At 40.1% G+C, this 21,690-nt stretch overlaps 1 protein-coding gene across 4 annotated transcripts in view; it reads right to left on the reverse strand.

Annotated features, from left to right (window-relative positions):
- Nucleotides 1-1,458: 1,458 nt before the first annotated feature.
- ENOX2 (ecto-NOX disulfide-thiol exchanger 2) overlaps nucleotides 1,459-21,690 on the reverse strand; it is a 319,462-nt gene continuing 299,230 nt past the window's right edge. For 3 of the 4 annotated variants that reach the window (XM_030934490.1, XM_030934489.1, XM_030934491.1), the window contains 5 exons: nucleotides 14,786-14,967; nucleotides 12,547-12,654; nucleotides 9,020-9,128; nucleotides 5,560-5,645; nucleotides 1,459-3,008 (listed from right to left, as the gene is read on the reverse strand). In XM_030934490.1, the coding sequence (XP_030790350.1) occupies nucleotides 2,877-3,008; nucleotides 5,560-5,645; nucleotides 9,020-9,128; nucleotides 12,547-12,654; nucleotides 14,786-14,967 (617 nt within the window). In that variant the 3' untranslated portion in view covers nucleotides 1,459-2,876. The remainder of the gene's footprint in view (nucleotides 3,009-5,559; nucleotides 5,646-9,019; nucleotides 9,129-12,546; nucleotides 12,655-14,785; nucleotides 14,968-21,690) is intronic. The other variant, XM_030934493.1, reaches the window with a different exon arrangement.

Genomic DNA, 21,690 nt, shown 5'->3' on the forward strand with positions numbered 1-21,690 from the left:
TCTATGAAAAATAACTTCCATTTGCATTGAAGACATTTAACAAGCAACTTGGTAATAAAAAAAGTCAGAATTAGAGATGTCACAGGACTAAGGAAGGAGATGAAAAAATCATTTGTAAAATAAAATAAAGCTTCTATTCATTATTATATTGAAGAAACGCTAACTACTGTATCTCATAAACATAACAAAACAGCAATATTTCAAAATTCTGGAGCAACAACAGAACCATAAATAGCATTGGGACTTTGTAGGAAAAAGCAGCTTCATTAATAGATTTCGATGATGGATGAAAAGGTTTGTGAGAGATGGTATGTGCCACAATTTGATTGTGTAATGTAATGCATATTCATATCTATATATCTCTATATATCTATGCTTATTTATATATAGATATATATGAGAGAGATCTATTTATTTTAAGGAATTGGCTCTTGCGATTATGGGTGCTGGCAAGTTAGAGATTTGTAGGGCAGGCCGGCAGGCTGGAAGTTCTGGCAGGAGTTGGATGTCGCAGTTTTCAGTCCAAAGGCAGTCTCGAAGCAGAATTCCCTCCTCAGGCGACTTCAGTCTTCTCTCTTAAGGCCTTTAGCTGATCAGATGAGGTCCACCCACATTATAATGGGTAACCTGTTTTACTCAAAGTCTACTGGCTTAAATGTTAATCACATCTAAAATATACCTTCACAGCAATATCTAGACTGGTGTTTGACCAAGCAACTCGGCACTATAGCCTAGCCAAGTTGCCACATACAATTAACCATAACAACTAGTATATTCAAGCAAACTGGGAGGAGTCTATCTATACTCAACTGGCAGGAGTAACAGAAACAGACAATCTGCGATGTTAGTTGATTAAGTGAAGGAGAGTAGAGTGCTTAGGTGTGGCAGCTGTTGCTTTAAACATTTTTTTAAATGTATTAATATCATGGTAAGGAGTTTGATTTTTTTCTTTTATTTTTTAAGTTCTGGGGTACATGTGCAGGATGTGCAACAGGTGAACGTGTGCCATGGTGGTTTGCTGCACCTCAACCCATCACCTAGGTACTAAGCCTGGCATGCATTAGCTCTTTTTCCTACTGCTCTCCCCTAAAAATTAATTTATTTAAACAAGAAATAACTGTAAGTGGAAAGTTTCCCTTGATTTCATAGATATTATTAAAATTAGGTATTCCAAGAGCCCCTGAGACGGATGAATCAAAGCCTTCGGTAGTGTTGATGAGAGATGCATCACTGAGGGAGCCAGTGTAAAATTAACCCTAGCTTCCTGCTGGTGCCACAGCAGGGTGCTTGAGGGGAAAGCCAGTTCTCAGCATGAACGGGCTGCGGTGGAACCCTATTTCCAATTGTCAAGGCAGGCTCGGCATCTTTTCCAACATCCTAGTAACCCAAAGGAAGGAACTGAGATAACTACTAATAGATTACTTAGAGAGAAAGTCATTAAAAACAGGACACAAAACGGAGGTATAAAAAGGAATATTTATCTTTTAAAAATACAACTTTGAACACTACTGGCATTTCATTTACAAAGTATTTTCGTGAAATACTCTCCATTGGCTTTGCTTACTCAGTACATTCTTTTATCTTCAATCGAGACTCAAGGGAGGGTATGCTTGCATTATTATAAGTACCACAACCACCACCACACACAATAAAGACCATCTCTGCCTCAGGATATTTGCCCCAAACCTTCATCCTCTCCGTTTCCTTTCCACCAAGCAGAAGTTTCTGAATAGTCCACTCACATGCTGCCATTGCGATTTGTCGATGGGCGCTACAGAACTGGAGGTGTCTCTGGCAATCTGCACTCCAGGTGGAGCTGACTTATTTGTAGAAAGCCTCACAAACCCTGGCTCATTATTTATTCATTGATTCATTACTATTAATACTTATATCAAGTCTTTGCAAACATTCAGCATGAAGTAAACAGTATTTACAGCAGTACACGGTTTGCAATTCAACACACTGACAACAGAAGCAAAGGGACCAAGAGACCGTAAGAAGGCCAGAGGGGAAAGAAAATTAACACAAATCCCTTCTGTCACTGTGTGCGTGCGCACGTGCGTGTTTGTGCGTGTGTGTCCACACATGAGCGTGTTTTAATTCACAGAAAACGGAACATGCCCTCCTTTAAAAGCAGACTATTTACAAGTGATTCTGAATAGCACGAACACATGCCAGTCATACTGGATACTTGCTTTCTGCAAACACATCTAGATGTACTTTTTACAATTCTGAAACAGATCTTTAATGTGATATGTTACAGAAAATAACTTTGGAACATTTGTCAACTTTTGGTTCATAGTAATTTTGCAAAAAGCCACAAACCATGCTTTGTCATTTAAAAGGTGAACCTGGTCAGGCACCTTCTAGAAGACACTGATGTGTTATTTATTTACTGGTCTACTGGGGATTGGAAAGACAATGGCAGTTACACAGAGGACTTAGTGCCGCTCTCATTCCTTTCACCAGTAGCAACATTAATGTAAAGAGAAGTTTAGAAACACAAATCACATACAAATCATCAAAACATTTCAGTTAACAGTGTTTAAAAAAATACCAAAGTCTACAACAGTAGTACAGACACTGAAAACACTCCAAATACTGTTTAGCCTCAGGACTTTTGCAATATTTAAAGACAACCAATTGACAGAAAGGGGAGGAAGTTACAGCACTTGCGGTTTGAGGCAATTTCTCTTAAGGGCCTGTAGTTCGAGGTGCTGTCCTAGGATCCTTATTTTAACTCAAAAGATTTTCCAGGAATGAATTGACAAATTCAAAGGAACTTCCACTTGAAAACCATTAAAAATACAAATCACTTTCTATGCTTGTCCAACACATATTTATCTTCAGGATCCCAAGTTGTTAGACAAAGAGATTTAGGTCAGCTTCAAGCCCTCGAAGCCACAGAATTTCCATCTCTTTTCCAGGCTGGCTCCAACTCCAGTCATTTCCTGCTTGAAGGTATGCTGGAGTCTACCCATGAGACACTCCACATCACTGGTGCAGATCTGTGGGACAGACAGAACATCTCCATTCAAAATCAGTTCTATTTTCCTAATCTTCTTTCCCAGTGTTTCCTACTTTAGAATGCTGATGTGTCTGTGTGTGTGTTGGGTGGGGCAGGGCGGGGTGGGGGGTGGGGGCGTTTAACCTCCTTCTGCTCCTTGCGCATTTGTGTGTGTTGGCAGAGTGGCTTCCAGCCAGCAGGGTTCCTCTGCTGTGACCATCAGACAGGGTCCGCTGAGTTGCTATCAGAAAGAGCTGGGGTCAGTCATGTGGAAAGGCCTGGGTTTGTAAGAAGCTGAATGATGGCTGCTCTGTGCTGGTGATGCTGTGTGTAGGTCCACTGAAGCTGCTGAGCCTTTTCGGAGGGGAGGAAGGTAGAAATGGCTGCCACCAGAGCAGAATCCCTCACAAATGCGTTAATTCATAATGAAGTAACAGGAATGGGGAAAGCTCTGTGTTCATACTTCTCTGCATTGTCTTTCTCTCCCCACCTCTCTCTCTCTCTTTCTCTCTCTCTCTCTCTCACACACACACACACCCCTCAATACGAAAACAAAAACAAATCTGTGGACTCTTTTAGGACTTGTTTTAGGTGGTCATCTTCACATTAGTAGAGTTAGTAAGTTACTCTCCTCACTATGAGCCTTGGCACCAGGGCTTGGGTAAAGAGCACCAGGGGATCCTGAAAGAAACCTAGAATTGGCACCACAATGAATGTCCCTGAAGCTGGAGGGGCCCCAGTTCTGTTGGTATCACCTCAGGCTGTCTTTGGGAGGCCCTGGCACTACTTTGGTAGGAAGTTGCTAAGGGGGAGCTAGGCCTAGGCTAGGAGTGCAGTTATGCCTTCTTCCCAGTGCCGTATCCAGTCAAGTGAACGAAGCACATGCCAGGGTATCATATAGAGTAGAATCCCCATTTCAGAAAACATAGATAATGTGTATAGACATATACATTTAATATAGGTGCAGCACACTTGCAGGAAAGGGTCTGAAATCTGTGCCAAACTGTTAACAGTGGTTATCCTCAAGCAGTGGGATTGTGGGTGGTAACCTGCACTTTCCCTTTACTAGATTTCTGTACGGCTTACATTTTAAAGATAATGTGCATGTATTATTTTTGTAAATTAAAAAAGCAGCAGATGGTTTTTACTGACACATAGTTCAATTTCATACCATTGCAATGGACTGCTTGGTCCTAGTATTCACATTGCATCCTCCCCTTCACTGCCAAATGGGCCATTTAATTGCAGAATAGCATCACTTCCCAGAGGGAAATGAAGGGGGAGTGCTAGCTAGAATGAAAGCAAATGCCATTGAAGAGGATGTATACAGCTGGGATGTGGTTAGAACAGTAAGACTCCCAAGTGGGCCACTGCCTTTGTTAAGAGGACATATGCTTAAATGACTTAACATTTTGGACAGCACCTATATTCAATGGCACTTCTCGAAAGTCCCAGATCCTATGAAATAGGCAGTACAATTTATGGGCACATTTCCCTGAATGCTGCTTCTGAAAAAAAAGTATCCTGAGCTGACTCATTCTGAGGAGTCAAGAGTCCTCTCTAGCCTCTTAGAGGCATCCTTGATTTCCTAGGGAATTAGCACTTACCCCTGCTCCAGATGCCCTAGGAGTTCCCCCAAAGGATAGCATCCAGAAAAGGAAATGGACCATGAGATCATCTGTGAGCAAATATTCAGTCTGTGTTACAGAGGCCCTCAGCTCATTGCTCTATCTTTTTTTTTTTTTTTTTTTTTTTTTTGCTCCTGCCTCCCTTGTTTTGTAATAGACAATAGCAGGGGTGATGGTGGGAGAGGTGGATGGTGTAAGACTTCCCATTTTGAAAATGAACATTGGCTAATGGCTAAAAACCCAGGACAAAAGTTTGATGGGGCCGGGTACGGTGGCTCATGCCTGTAATCCCAGCACTTTGGGAGGCCGAGGCACGTGGCTTGCTTGAGTCCAGGAGTTCGAGGCCATCCTGGGCAATGTGGCGAAACCCTGTTTCTATAAAAAAATACAAAAATTAGCCAGGCATGGTGGCATGCGTCTGTAGTCCCAACTACTCAGGAGGCTGAGGTGGAAGGATTACTTGAGCCCATGAGGTTGAGGCTGCAGTGAGCTGTGATCTCAGAAATGCACTCCAGCCTGGGCAACAGAGTGAGACTCTGTCTCAGAAAAAAAGTTTGATGGGTAAGAAAGCTGATATGGATTGGTTTGCAGCTTATAGGTAAATTAAGAGAAAAGAGGAAAAATCTTCTAAGATGTATGTTTGAAAAAGGATGGTCAACTTATTCAAGTTTGCCTGAGACTGCCCTGGTTTTAACATCGAAAGTCTCAAGTCCCAGAAACTCTTCAGTACCCAGCAAACCAGGACACACGGTCATCCTACTTGCAAGGGGGAAGCTCTGCTCTGAATCACAGTGAGAGAGCAGGTGAGGGAAACTTCCTGAAAGCAGTAACCAATGACCTATTTATGCTTGAGGAGAGTCAGGTTACCTGTTAACAAAGAACTCCACACATCCCCTTGCATCCCCATTTTAGGCCCCCATATACCTTATTATCAAGACGGTGCAAGTAGGAACAGATGTATTCAATGCTTGCTCCAAATGGGTGAACATGAAGGAATGTGGAGATAATCCCTACAGAGACAAGAGCATGGAGGTTATACTTGAGCCTTGTATTCCTTGAGGTTCCACATGACAGTGAATAGCAAGCGCTGACTCATATGTACAACATAAATATACTGGACACTATTCTAAGTTTACACGTATCTTACTCATTTAATCTTTATAATAATCCCATGAGGTGGGTATTGTCATCCCCATTTCACAGCTGAGGACGCTGACGCACTAAAAGTGTGAGCAACTTGTCCAAGGTCATACAGCTGGTAAGTGGCAGAGCTGGTATTTGAACCCAGACAGTCACATACTGCCTCTTACTGTGCTGTATCACATGTAGAAAAGCTGGCATTTGAGGAGTCACTTTCATTGTTTGTGATAGCTAAACACTGTCTGAATTCAAGGATTTTATAATGAATTTATACTGTGCCGGGCTTTTGCAGTTCCTTCACAGTCTTTAGACTTTGGCCTCTTAGGTGTTAATAATACCTTGCTGTTGTGGTAAACGTACAAATCATGTACTTTCCTGATTAACCTTGTGCCTCTCACAAAGTCTGCTGATTGTATTTGGGTATTATTTTGTGAATAGCTCTGTAAAGAAAAGCCAAACATCTCATTCACGGCTAACTCAAGTGGTTACTAGCATTCTGTGCTTAGAGCCTCGAATCTCTTTGTGTAACAGAATTCTGATAGCAGTCTACAGCCTCCAGGAATGCCCCTGATTTCCACTTAGCCTGACTCTGGGGTGACTGGCAGCTTCACATGCTGCCTTGATTGTTCTGGCCATTAGGTTAATTGTTCTAATACTATTTTCTCTGGCAACAGGTGGAAAATAAATTGCTCAAAAGTATAATATTTCTTTCTTTCAATTTGTTTTGAGTTCACCTCCTTTCATAAGATCTTAAGTGCATCAAATAGACCCAGAATTGAGTTTGTTGAAAATTGCCAGGAAATAAAAGCAAAATTTGATTTGGTTTCTAAACTACAACTTGCCTGTCCCTTTAAGAGGCTGACAAAAGACTAACACAGGTTTAAATTGGTGTTTGAAGTTCAATCAAGGGGGTAAGTTGGAGAGGGGTTCCAGAAGGAACTGATGGCAGGGCTCAAAATCTGTTCAAAAGGGATGCTATTACTTAGAACATTACTTTATTCTTAAATGGCTAGGTAAATTGAAGTTCTAAACACTGATTCTGGCTGAGAAACTTAAATTCTGAAGAAGACATTCCATGTTTGAAGAAATTCTAGATGTCCTGGCCAAGAAAGGCTGTCAAATGCCAAGAAATAACTCCAGAGGTTTAAAAACAAGCGATTTTGTGGGTTCACACCCAAAAAGCTGATTGAAAAATAGATTTTCCTTTCTCTGTGCCAGCCCAAGACTACCTTCTTGAAAAAACAAAACAAGAAACACTTATTTTAAGAATCTTTTTTTCTAGGACTATCCATTCACAGAGGCTTCCTTCTATCCCCAGCATTTCTCTGACAGGTCTCCCTGTTGCCATGCCAATTTGTTAAGAACTTGGAGTTGGAAGACGTTAATAAGTTGTAATAAGTTGTCACTTTTCTTGAAGATTCAATGGCAGGTCCCCCTGTGCATCTTTATTAACATATCAAAGTGTTAAATCTGAGGATAATATCCATTACCAAAGGAGGCAGAGATATCTTAAAAATATGCAGAAGCCAGTCAGTGTGAAGGGCTTTTGAGACTAGAGTGGGGCTACTGTATAGCTCAGCTTCCTAGATGGCAGCTGGGATTATCTGCTGTGGCCCAAGACCAGTCACTCTTAAATGATTAGCCCCTCTTAAATATTTTACAGCCTCAATCTGCCACTGTTCTCCAAATGGTTAATAGTGTTGTGAAGTGTAAAATGTTTTCTACTTACTGAGGGCTTACTATGGACCAGGGACTATGCTAAGTGATTTAGGTGAGTTACTGTATTTAATACTCACAACTGCCCTTTCGGGTCGGTAATATCATTACGTCCATTTTGCAGATGGAGGAACTGAAGCTCAGAGAAGAAATGGTGGGGTCAAGATGGGAAGCCAGGTCTGTCTGATTCTTTAAATATTTGTGCCATCTTGCTTTTCTGAATGACTTTTTACAGAGAGCAATGCTAGCATGAACCTCATCAGAGCCCACTAGTGTCCAACACACCGCAGCTTCCTGAGTCGTCTGCCACTGTGTTATAATCAAAAAATAAACATCTGGTCTTTGTCCCTGGTCCCCAGGGCACACAGCTCCTAAAACCCTTGGAATTTCTGGAGTGATAAGAGTTAAGATGATGGGTAGCTGGGGGCCCCTTATAGCTTTAGAATTGGGGCTGGCCATCAGAAAGACTTAGGCATGATCAGAGAGTTGGAACATCAGGGAGGAGAGAGTGGCTGGAGATTGAGTTAATCACCAATAGCCAGTGATTTCATCAATCATGCCTATATAATGAAGCCTCCATAAGAACTCTGAAATGATGGGGTTCAGAGAGGTTTCTGGTTGGCAAACACAACAAGATACGCACCCAAAAAGGTATAGAAACTCTGCATACCCCTTCCCAGTACCTTGCTCTATATACCTCTTTCATTGTATCCTTTATACTAAATCAGTAAGAGTAAGTAAGGTACTTTCCTGAGTTGTGTGAGCCACTCTAGCAAATTATCAAACCTGGGGTGGGTATTGTGGAAACCCCTGACTTTGTAGCCAAATCAGACAGAAGTAGAGAAAACCTGGAGACCCTATATTTGAGACTGGCATCTATAGAGAGGGCAGTCTTCCGGGACTGAGCCCTTAAACTCATGGAGTCTAATGTTAAACTCTAACTTTGGGTAGTGAGTGTGAGAACGGAATTCAACTGTAGGACACCCACTTGGTATTGAAGAGTTGGAGATGTAGTGTTGGAAAAGACACCATGCATCTGGTGTCAGGAGGTTAAAACAAACAAATAATCCCTTGTCATTTGGTGTCAGAAGTGTAAAAATAGCTTAGTTAATAACCTGGAAAAACTCGCCTATACTCGCTCCAGAGGCTCTCTGGAAAAGCTCTCTGCCAAGTAGGGTCTGCACTAGCCCCCTGAGTGGACACGAGAGGGCTTATCTATCCTTGCACAGATATTTAAAAAAAATCTACAATGTGTTTCTCCAGCTGACCCCTCTTAGCTTAGTGCTTGTACTGACATGCTTGACTGCTTGACATGGCAGTGGCTACAAGGAGCGTGAGGGGGACTGGCAGCTGCTGTTAAATTTGGAAATTTGTAGTTGTTCTTAACCTATCATCTTCAGAACTCTGAGTTCTTGCGCTGCCATGCTTCATAAATGCTTGACATGTGCTTGTTAATCTTAGGTAAAGCCCTCCCCTCCTCCATTGTACCTAGGCATTGTACGTGGCATGTGTGCATTAGCTTCCTTACCCACTAGCAGTGCTTCACGTTCAGATTTGATAGGACTGCTGTTCATGGTCTTCTCAAGAGGGTATTCGCTATCCTGGTTTGATGCACACAGCCTAGAAGCACAGCTTTCCTGTGGACACAACATGCTTCCCAGGTCAGTTCACTTTATTTGGCAATAGAGTTGGTTTCAATTAACTACACAACAGGTAACTTAACACAGGACTATAAAAGCAATACTGTTCAATTTAGATTACTGAATGGGAGGGAAAATATCATAAATTACAAAAGCATCACAGATATTCCAAAGCTTATTTTTAGGGCTCCAAAACACACAGAAACATTTAAACATTTACCTTCACCAGTTTTTTTTTTTTTTTTTTTTTTTTTTTTTCTGCCTTCATCTTGACTTTATATAAGCAATCTGGGCAACTAGACCCAACATTTATGGTATACTAACAAGATGCTAGGCACTGTTAGATAAGTGTTATCTCCATTCTACAGATGATGAAAGTGAGGCTCAGGTAAATTGACTAAGATCACACTGCAAGGAAGTGGAGCCAGGATTTCATCCCACTGTTAAAAGGACCATTTTTTTTTTTTTTTTTTTTTAAGTTTTAGGTCCACACTCTGTTAATGGTAAGTCCCATCTCAATGGAGAATCTACATTGGCTACATTGCCAATACACTGATAGTTAATAAACTGTTGGTTTTTGGACTAAAACTTAGAGCTTTCTTTCCACTCATAGTTAACCAACTGTTGGTTTTTGAACTAAAAATTAGAGTTTTCATTTTTTCATTTACTAGTCTCTCTCTCTCTCTCTCTGATAAGGACATTATCAGTTAGAATATTCCTGACTTTACAGCAAGAAATGACCATGATAAAAAATAGCATTAGTCAATGGCCTTCTTTGTTGTGGAAAATTTTTCTCTTTCAGAGTGTAGCAGGAAGGTTTCATAAGAGAAACTCAGGTGAAATCCATGACCAGCAATCAAACTGAAAAATACCTCCAGACCTTTCATGGCTCTTTCTTTCTCTCTCTGGGTACTGAGAATATCTTTTCTGTTATTATAAATGTGAAGGAAAAGCTTTCAGAAGAAGGAATAAAAGAAATCACTGCTTCTTTTACTGCTGAAAAGAAAATGCTGCTGAAATGCTCCTTGGGGGGGCAGATCATGGCTGACTCAGATGCATTTTCACTTCTTCCTTTCCACAAACCCTTAGCAGGGACAGGATTCCTTCTGTTTTCTTTAAAGATGTCTTCAAAGCTTCCAGGATGCTGTCTCTGAGTGAAATGAATGGTCTATGCCGCAAGACATGTTGTTTTGTGAATTTACAGGCTTCCTGGCTGTAGTCAGAGGGGAACCCTTTCTTGATGACCTACTCAATCTTTGGCCTTTAGAATTCAATCCAGGCAGTAACCATTATGCCAAGTTTGATTTAAACTACTAGCTCACTTCTAAGCCACGGGCTTCACATCTGCTTCTGACCCCCTTAAAACATTAAATGATATGGTAAGCCGTTTCTTAAGTGTGAGAGTTTAACAGATTGGGGTTGATTTAAGATGTGAAAATATTCTGGGAAGTTTTAGCCATCTTGAATAGAACTGCAGCCTTACTTAAACCTGACTTCAATTTTATTATAGCTGGCATTTAAAAAATTAGAAGGTACACTGAAGGGATGCTTATCACCTTGAATTTTACTAGCAGATTCAAAGAGCTTAGTTCTTTCCGCAGTAAGACAGACATAAGTCACATTGTTATATTGCAAAACACTGACAATAACTCACCCTGTAGCTTACTGTCAAGAAACCCAAACAAAAGCAAATAAAAAAAGAGATGCCTCTTCACCAAAACTTATTGCTTTCCTTTCAACCTGAAATTATTTTTGCAGTCTAATGTGATGGTACTTTGCTTCCTAACCTAATTGTGTCAGGCTGAAATATTTGGTCACAAATCAGCTTCCCAGAGAAGATCAGTTTATAATGAACTGTCATGAATTTCTCTAAAAGAACCTTTGCTTAAAATAACAGGAAAAAACATATTTTGACTCACTGTTTTTTTGGATTATCAGTTGGATCTTTTCCCCGTTCTCATCAGCCAACACTTCACGGTCTATTCAGTTTCCAAATGGGAAACACTTGTCCTTAGGCACAATATGGCAAGTTTCTTCTATGCCATTTGACCTCTTACCTCTTACTTCTTTAAATGAAATACTTTACAAACCAGAAAGCTACTTACACAAAAAATGCCCTTAGGTCAAATTGTGATGCCAATCTTGAAGAGCAATTCTAAGCATAATGTCATGAGCATAACCCCATGTCTATCTACAGTCTTCTGGCTACATAATCCATTTTATGCAGGAAGCAAAATATGGCAGCTCTGGGACATTTTAGAAGCCCTGATGCTATGAGGAAAGTCCTGATAAGTAGAGCAGCTTTGGCACTTTTCAATTAAATGCTTGATAAATGAATTTCTCTGGGATTATGCTTGTTTCTTTAATAGTGCCCACAAAACTGGAACGTGAGTTGGTTTTATGAAGTGGAAGAATTAAAAGCACGTTGCAAATGGCCTCTAGAAGAAAACACTTTCAATCATTTGTTTCAACTACACCAAGGTTGCCAGTTCTTAATGGCACTCTAGGGGAAGACACTGTGCTGGTAAACACACTCAGGGCCTGTATGCACTGCATCTTCCTGAGCTGAGAACAGAAGATAAAGAGAATATGCTCTTGAGGAACTGTATCACTGTTGATTTCTGACTCTCGGTCCAAGCTCCTAATCTTCTCTTCCTTTAGATATATCAAAACAAGGAAGTTCTGGTCAATGGGCTTCCCGTTTCAGAGGATAACGTCAGCTGAATATTGATGCATCAAGGAGATTGGAGAGGTTGACTTTACACACCTGGAATAGAATGGGCACCTGATTCATGGTTGTGATACACGATTCCATCCAGATGTTAGACTCTCTGGTCCTCATTGGTGGTTCTTATTGCTGAGAGCTCTCACTTGATAAAGTCCCATCTTGGCTTCTAGCTTTAGAATACTGTGTCTCATTTTTTTCCCCAAGGTTTCCCTCTTCTTGGTATTGGCTATTCCTCTCATCTGCAGCTGCTCATTATTACACTAAATTGACTAGCTGCAAAGAAATGCCAATGTGCTAGCTGCACTTGTGTTTCTTCCTTTAATGAAATGCTCGATTAAAAGTACTTTGTGTCACATGAGTTTTCTATGTTGCTATTTGCTTGACAAGATGAAGCAGGGAAGAGGTGTGCACTCTGGTCATCTCCAAGAGAGAAGACTGAGGAATTTTAGGGATGAACCGACTACTTATTCATTGAAAGGTGTACACTCCAGAACTCTTAGAAATGCCAAGGACTCACACCTAAAAGCAAAGTCCTTAGTATAAGAATTACCCCCGAGAGGGGCTTTCAATCTCTAATCAGCCAAACATTCCCCATCGATTTCTAGAGCATAACTTCCAGGGCATTTTCATTGTCACTGAAAAGTAGGTAAAGGAGCAAGGAAAAAGGTTCACTTAGGGCGCATGTACCTTTTCCTTAAGATTTTCCAACATTTTTTCCACCTGTAACTTGTCATCTTTGAGTTTTTCAAGTTCAGCTTCTTTCTTTTTGTATTCCTCTTGGACTTTGAGTAGATGCTATAAGAAAGACCAAAGACAATCAATTTATGAATTATGGAGCCACACTTCATTTAAAATCCCTGGCTGAATTTAGATATATCAGGTGGGCCTGCCTCACTTTCCTCCAGCACACACGACCATTTTTCCATAAAGAGATTGGGCAAATCAAGATATTTTCACTTTACATTATTTTATCTAGCTCTTAAGAAATTCCTTTGAACTTGTTAATATTTGAGAAAGGTCCTGAGAAACTAATTGATCCAGTCACTTAACTTCTTCCCTATTCTGGCCGGGGGTCAAACTAGGGTGCAGTTAATACTGTGTGGGCAATGTTTTGATTGCTGCATAGAAGTAAATGTAATGTTGTAAAGCATTCTTGCAAATAGCCATTTGCCAAGCCAAGTTCAATTTCTGTGAGGAAAGTAGTAAAGAATCCAAATTTTACATATGTTAGTTTCCATATAAGTAGGCAGGAAGCTATATTTAGCATTATTAATAATTTCAACAAATAATATTTATTTGTGTGCCTAATATGTACTAAGCATTGTGCTAAGGGTTTTACATGCACAGTCTCAAGCCTCACAATGACCCTATGTTACTATGATCCCAAAGGCTAGGAGAGGTTAAGTGGCTTCCCTAATGCCATTCAGATAGTCAGTAGCAGAGCTGGGATTTAAAAGCAGGTTGGGTCAACCCCAGAGTTCATGTCCTTACACACTTTATTATACTATATATCTTTTGAGATAAGATGAGAGAAATTTTATCATCATTTACAAGGCATTTTTTTCAATACAAAATAATCAAAACGAGTGAAATTATTTTTAAGAGGTAGAGACCTAATTCTCACTGAGGTCTTTGAAGTGATGAAACAAAATAAAATTTCATCATTTTCGAATTTCATTTAAGTAGCAGAACTATCCTTATGTGAAATGGTTTGAAAATCAAAGAGGGGAAAAACAGCAACAACAAAAATATTTCCAAAGTCGTGCTTTTCAGAGGCTTGCAAAAGACCATTGGAAGGGCTAAAAAGCATGGTACAATGTACATTGTCAAAATTCTTTGAAGTGTAGGTGAGGAGGTGCATTTTTTCCATAGAAAGATCTCTGATATAATTTACATGTTCTAATTAAACTCCATGGTGACGGTAAAAGGAAGGTGAGCATTACTTCACACATTTTGTTAATAGAAAAGGTGAAATATTAATGTCATATTACTTGTTGTATAGGAAGACAATGGTGGCAGAAAGAATAGCTTAGGGTTCCTAGTGCCAGAATAGACCATTGTTCATGATTTGTAATTTCCAACCAGCAATTAGCTTTGCCCTAGTTAATTTCAAGGCATATAGTTAAAAACTACTGCACAATTTAAGGTATAAGGACAATGGCTGGTAGTCTAGCCTGACAGAAGATGACAGTGGCCTTACTCAGAGGCACTACTCCTTTACTATAGTGAAGGCAGCTGTTGATATCTTTTAAACTGTAGAATCACTGTGGTGATGGTTACATAAAACTCCTAGATGTTGAACATCTGCTACACTTCTGTGAATGCAATCACAGTTGGGTGCATTTATTTACTTTGCTTTTTACACTTTGAATTATGCACAGGTAAACTCATTCACATAAGTGACTGTTAATACAAAACAAAATAAAAACAAGTTGGTATTATACGCTCAAAGCATTGACACTTAAAGACCTATAATGTACCTACTTCTACTCAAATCAAGGGTAGATTCCTGCCATTCCTTTTAAAAGGCTGTATTTCTTGGTATTCTATCAACTAGATACGTGTTCATCAGCATTTTCTCATATCTAAATAATTGAGGTTCTTCGTAAAGACCCTGAGGCCCTGTCTAGATCCCTAAGTACCTTCTGAAGCATAAAGAAAAGATTAGATTATGTTCAGTATAGTCTAATGTTAAATATATTTCATTTAATGCTCATTCTTTGAAAACTGGCAATCCATTGCTATCTCTGTATTAACTGGAATATTTAATTAACCACAACAATAATTCCTTCCTCAGCCATGCCAGATAATATTACATCAAGAAGAATAATAGGTTTGATATTCGATTTGCTTGCAGGGGACTCTTCTACAGGTGAGAAGCTGATGCTATTCTACCCAGAAGCTCAGAAAACCAAAATGCCTTTACCTGTTGCATTCCTTGCAGGGCTTGTTGCAGGAGTTTCAGTTGCTGTTCTTTGTTTGGGTCATCTTCTCTGTGGGCTTTGCCTTGTTCTTGCTTGAGCAGTTCTACTTCATTCCGGTAGGCATCGAGCTGCCAACGGAGGCTGTCATTTTCTTCCTTCAGAGCTTCTGCCTGTGATACTAAGGCTAAACAATCAATATAAAATATGAAACCATATATCCAGATTCATTTGTGGTTCATCTGAATACCACAAAAAGGTTGGTTCTTCCTCTTGATGAAGAAATTTAGGTTTGAGTTGGCCATGTCAGCAAGAGATGGACACAAAAGCACACAGGCCTGTTTTTATAAATGAACTAGGATTCCAACACACGAAAGTTCACATCATATTCCTCATTCTCCACCTCAAATATAACTATTTTGAGGTAACATCAATTTCTTTTATTTGAAATGTAGGAAATGATAACAGCCCTGTAATAATAAAATACAGGACCAATTCCCTTGAACCGACAGCTGCCTACACAATAATGTTGCTGACAGATGTTGTAGCATTGAGAAATGTAACCTCAGAATTTCCTGCTGCTCCATAGCTTTGTATAAAGAGTCAGATTCTAACTTCAGTTACACTCATTTTATTTTTACTGAAAATGTAAGGGGGAGTAATGAAGAATCAAAGTAGTGCCAGAGGTTAGCAGGCTGGAAAGCAAATGTTGAGGGACACGGTTATGGGAGGTACACAAATATGGGAGCCCGGAAAAGGAAATATGAGGCACAGATAGAGTTGTGTTAGTGAATATGTAATTGCATTTCAAGATTTCTTTCTTTCCTTCCTTCCTTTTTTTTTTTTTTTTTTTTTTGACAGAGTCTCACTCTGTCGCCTAGGCTGGAGTGCAGTGGTGCCATCTTGGCTCACTGTAACCTCTGCCTCCTGGGTTCAAGCAATTCTCCTGCCTCAGCCTCCTGAGTAGCTGGGACTACAGGTGCCTACACCATGCCTGGTTACTTTTTGTATTTTTAGTAGAGATGGGGTTTCGCCATATTGGCCAGGCTGGTCTCGAATTCCTGACCTTGTGATCCACCCGCCTCAGCCTCCCAAAATGCTGGGATTACAGGTGTGAGCCACCGCACCTGGCCCAAGATTTCTTAATATGCACGTTTTCATGTACTTCTTTTCAAATAACTGTTAACCAACAATTTGAAACACACACACACACACGACTATAGCATTGACTTGTCCCACAGAGGGAAGATCAATGTAAAAACTAAGACACAAGATTTCCAGTTTCCAGTCTGGCATGTAAGGACATTTAGAAGCTGCCACTCTGTCTTAATAACAAGTAAAAAGCTGAACAACCTGAAAAATCAACAACTCTTTTTATATTTGTTAGTGAAGTGAGGTTATAGGGCAAACAGCTGCCCCCAAAACAAAACTGGAGATACAGACAGGTGAATATAGAGAATCACAAATTACTGGACCAAAAACCCATGAGCAGAAACCTCCAGGGGACCCAGTCCTTGGGCAGGAAAACCTAAGCTGTAATTAATAAATTGCTGGAGGCTGTGTGGACAAGTCTGTGAAATTAGCTTGGTGTGGTGGAGGGTACCTGTAATCCCAGCTACTCAGGAGGCTGAGGCAGGAGAATCGCTTGAGCCTGGGAGGCAGAGGTTGCAGTGAGCTGAGATCACGCCACTGCACTCCAGCCTGGGTGACAGAGCGAGATTTGGTTTCAAAACAAACAAACAAACAAACAAACAAACAAACAAACAAACACACACACACTCCAGGAGGACCCAATCATTGGAGAGCTCCCACACATTCGTAAGTTTTACCTCCAGGAGATATACCAGTTCCTCACAGTGAATATCAGAGAAAAATCTCCTCATGTTTCTGACAGGGGGAAGCGGAAAAGGAACACTTTTGAAATTGCAGACCATTTTGGTCTTCTTCACAAGGCCTGCTCTCAGGAAAACCTATTTTACCAGAGCCTCACCTGCTGGGGTTTTAGAAGAACCTAACAGACCTGGGGGAAGATAAATATTCAACTCCAGTCCCCTCCAGCCATCCTGTCCCACCAAAGGGGTGTGTGTGGGGTGTGTGTGCGTGCGTGTGTGTGTAGGGGGGTGGTGGTGGGAGTGGGATAAAACTGAGAAGCACTGGTGAAGTTCACAGTTCAGGGACACAGGTTCACCAAAAGACTGAGACCTAATCATAGAACTAGAGAATGCTTTCCCTTCCTCCACACCTTACCACCATATTACTAAAGGGCTACTTATGAGAGTTTCTTTCACCTAGTACATCATGCCCAGATTTTAACAAAAAAATTACAAGGCATACTAAACAGTAGAAAACACAGTTTTAAGAGATACAGAAAACACCAGAACCAGACTCAGATATGGAAGAGATACTGAACTTATCAGACTGATAATTGCTTTTTTAAAAAACTAGGATTAATATGCAATGGGCTTTAAAGAAAAAATTAGACATCATACAAGAACAGATGGATAATAAAAGCAGAAAGGAGAAATTCAAAGAAAGAATAAAATTAAATACTAGAGATCAAAAACACTAGTAGAAATGAAGAATGCCTTTGATGGGGTAACTATTAGACTGGACATAACTAAGGAAATAATCCCTGAGCTTGAGGATACGGCAATAGAAACTTCCAAAACTGAAAATCTGTCTTAGTCCATTTTAACTGCTATAACCAAATACCACAAACTGGGTAGCTTATGAACAACAGGAATTTATTTCTCACAATTCTGGAAGCTTGGAGGTCCAAGATCAAGGTGCCAGTAGCTTTGGTGTCTGGTGAGGGCCTATTTCCTAGTTCATAGATGGTGCCTTCTACCTGTGTCCTCACATTAGGAAGGGACAAGTGGCTCTTTGGGGTCTCTTTTATAAGTGTACTAATCCCATTCATAAGGGCTCTGCCCTTATGACCTAATCACCTCCCAAAGGCCTCATCTACTAATAGCACATTGCTGATTAAGTTTCAATATGAATTTTGGGGGACACATACATTCAGACCATAGCAAAAACAAAAAGAAAAACAACAACAGATGCTGGCGAGGTTGTGGAGAAAAAGGAAAGCTTTTACACTGTTGGTAGGAGTGTAAATTACTTCAACGACTGTGGAAGACAGTGTGGTGAATCCTCAAAGACCTAGATCCAGAAATACCATTTGACCCAGCAATCCCATTACTGGGTATACACCCAAAGTAATATAAATCATTCTATTATAAAGACACATGCATGTGTATGTTCACTGCAGCACTGTTCACAATAGCAAAGACATGGAATCAACCCAAATGCCCATTAATGATAGACTGGATAAAGAAAATGTGGTACATATACACCACGGAATACTATGCAGCTATTTAAAGGAATGAGAGCATGTCCTTTGCAGGAACATGGATGGAGCTAGAAGTCATTATCCTTAGCAAACTAACGCAGGAACAGAAAACCAAATACTGCATGTTCTCACTTATAAGTGGAAGCTGAATGATGAGAACACATAGATACATGGGAGGGAACAACACACACTGGGGATTGTTGGAGGGTAGGGGCCGGGAGGAGGGAGAGCATCAGGAAAAACAGCTAATGCACACTGGGCTTATTACCTAGGTGATGGGGTGATCTGTGCAGCAAACCACAATGCCACGCGTTTAGCTATGTAACAAACCTGCACACCCTGCGCATGTACCCCTGAACTTTAAATAAAAAGTTGAAAATAAAAAAATACTGATAAAAGTACATAACAGAATATTCAAGAACTATAGGACCACTACAAAAGGTGGAAACATGTGTAATGGGAATAGCTGGAAGGAGAAGAAAGAAAGAAACAAGCAATATTTGAAGCAATAATGACTGAGAATTTCTCCCAAATTAATGTCAGACACCAAACCATAGATCCAGGAAGTTCAGAGAACACGAGACAGGATAAATGCCAAAAACCCTTTCTGCCTATGCATATCATATTCAAACTTAAGAAAATCAAAATAAAGAAAAAATCTTGAAAGAAACCACAAGGGAAACAAACACTTTACCTATAGAGGAGCACAAATAAACATTACATCTGCCTTCTTTTCAGAAATTGTGCAAATAAAAAGTGGAATAAAATATTTACGGAGTTAAGAGAAAAAAAAAATCAACAACCTAGAATTCTGTACCCTGTGAAATCTGGATCTACATAAAGAAAGGAAGAGCATCAAAGAATGAAAAAGTGAAGGTAAAATAAAAACTTTTGGCTGGGCGCAGTAGCTCATACCTGTAATCCCAGCACTTTGAGAGGCTAAGGTGGGTGGATCACCTGAGGTCAGGAGTTCAAGACAGCCTGGCCAACATGGTGAAACACCATCTTTACTAAAAATACAAAAAATTAGCCAGGCGTGGTGGCAGGCGCCTGTAATCCCAGCTACTCAGGAGGCTAAGGCAGGAGAATCACTTGAATCTCCCGTGAGGTGGAGATTTAGTGAGCCGAGATCACGCCATTCCACTCCAGCCTGGACAAGAAGAGCAAAACTCTGTCTCAAAAAACAAAACAAAAAAAACAAAAAAACAAAAAAAAAAAACCCTCCCAAAAGTTTTATTTTTCTTCTTCTTAACTGATCTATTACAGCATATAACTTTTCAAAATAACAATAGCAACAATGTATTCATTTATGTATGCATAAATATGTATATACAGGTTGACAATCTATAATGCAAACTCCAAAATCTGAAATGCCCCCAAATCTGAAACTTTTTGTGTACCAACAAGGTTATGCTCACGGGAAATGCTCACTGGAGTGTTTTGGATTTCGAATGTTCAGATTAGGGATGCTGAACCAGTAAGTACAATGCAAATATTCCAAAATCCAAAAAAAATAAATCCAACGTTGAAAAACTTCTGGTCCTAGGCATTGTGGATAGGGGATACTGAACTTGTATACAGGCAGGCCTCATTTTATTGCATTTAGCTTTACTGAACTTCACAGGCTTTTTTTTTTTTTTTTTTTTTTTTTTTTTTTTTTTATACAACTTGAAGGTTTGTGGCAACCCTGTGTCAAACGAATCTATTGGTGCCATTTTTCTGACAGCATGTGCTCACATTTTGATAATTCTCTGGGTCACATTTTGGTAATTATCACAATATTTCAAACTTTTTCATTATTATTGTACCTTTTATGGTGATCTGTGTTCAGTGATCTTTGATGTTACCACTGTAATTCTTTTGGGTGCCATGGATTGTGCCCATAGAAGACGGCAAACTTGGTAAATGTGTGTGTTCTGACTGCTCCACTGATCAGACAATCCCCCATCTCTCTCCCTCTCCTTAGGCTTCCTTATTCCCTGAGACACAACAATATTAAAATTAGGTCAATTGATATCCCTTTAGTGGTCTCTAAGTGTTCAAGTAAAAGGAAGAGTCACACGTCTCTCACTTTAAATCAAAGCTATAAATGATTTAGTGTGGTGAGGAAGGCATGTCAAAAGCCAAGATAGGCTGAAAGCAGTGCCTTTTGCACCAAACAGTTAACCAAGTTGTGAATGCAAATGACAAGTTCTTGAAGGAAATTAAAAGTGCTATTCCAGTGAACACAAGAATGATAAGTAAGTGAAATAGCCTTATGGTTGATATGGAGAAAATTTTAGTGACTTTGATAGAACAAAGTAGCCACACATTCCCTCAAACTGAAGCCTGATCCATAGTAAGGCCCTAACTCTCTTACATTCTATGAAGGCTGAGAGAGGTGAGCTGAGGAAGCTGCAGAGAAAAAGTTGGAAGCTAGCAGAGGCTGGTTCATGAGGTTTAAGGAAAGAAGCCATCTCTATAATATAAAAGTGCAAGGTAAAGTAGCAAGTGGAGATGTAGAAGCTGCAGCAAGTTATTCAGAAAATCTGGCTAACACAGTTGATGAAAATGGCTACACTAATCAATAAATTTTCAATATAGACAAAACAGCCTTCTATTGAGATAAGATGCCATCTAGGATTTTCATACCTGGAGAGAAGTCAATGCCTGGCTTCAAAGTTTCAAAAAGTAGACTGACTCTTGTGAGGGGCTAATGCAGCTGGTGAATTTAAGTTGAAACCAATCCTCATTTACTATTCCAAAAATCCTAGGGCCTTAAGAATTATAATGAAGCTAGGCACAGTGGCTCACACTTGTAATCCCAGCACTTTGGGAGGCTGAGGTGGGTGTATCACGAGGTCAGGAGTTCGAGACCAGCTTGGCCGACATGGTGAAACCCCATCTCTACTAAAAATACAAAAATTAGCTGGGCTTTATAGCGGGTGCCTGTAATCCCAGCTACTCAGGAGGCTGAGGCAGGATAATTGTTTGAACCTGGGAGGCGGAAGTTGCAGTGAGCTGAGATTGCGCCATTGCACTCCATCCTGGGCAACAAGAGTGAAGTTCCATCTCAAAAAAAAAAAAAAGATTTATGCTAAATCTATTCTTCCTGTGCTTTAGAAATGGACCAACTAAGTCTGGGTGACAGCACATCTGTTTATAGCATGGTTTACCAAATATTTTAAGCCCACTGTTGAGACCTACTACTCAGAAAAGAATATTCTTTTCAAAATATTACTGCTGTCGACAATGCACATAGTCACCCAAGAGTATTGATGGAGAAGTACAAGGAGACAGATGTTGCCTTCACACCTATTAACACAACATCCATTCTGTAGCCTGTGGATCAAGAAGTCATTCTGACTTTCAAGTCTTATTATTTTAAAAAATCATTTCATAAGGCCATAGTTGCCATAGATAGTGATTCCTTTGATGGATCTGGGTAGATTGGAAACCTTCTGGAAAGGATTCATGATGCCATTGAGAACGTTCATGATTCAGGGGAGGAGGTCAAAGTATCAACATTAACAGGAGTTCGGGAGTTGACTTCACCTCTCATTGATGAATTTCAGGAGT

Source organism: Rhinopithecus roxellana, chromosome 7 (assembly GCF_007565055.1).
Source record: "Rhinopithecus roxellana isolate Shanxi Qingling chromosome 7, ASM756505v1, whole genome shotgun sequence".
NCBI lineage: Eukaryota > Metazoa > Chordata > Mammalia > Primates > Cercopithecidae > Rhinopithecus > Rhinopithecus roxellana.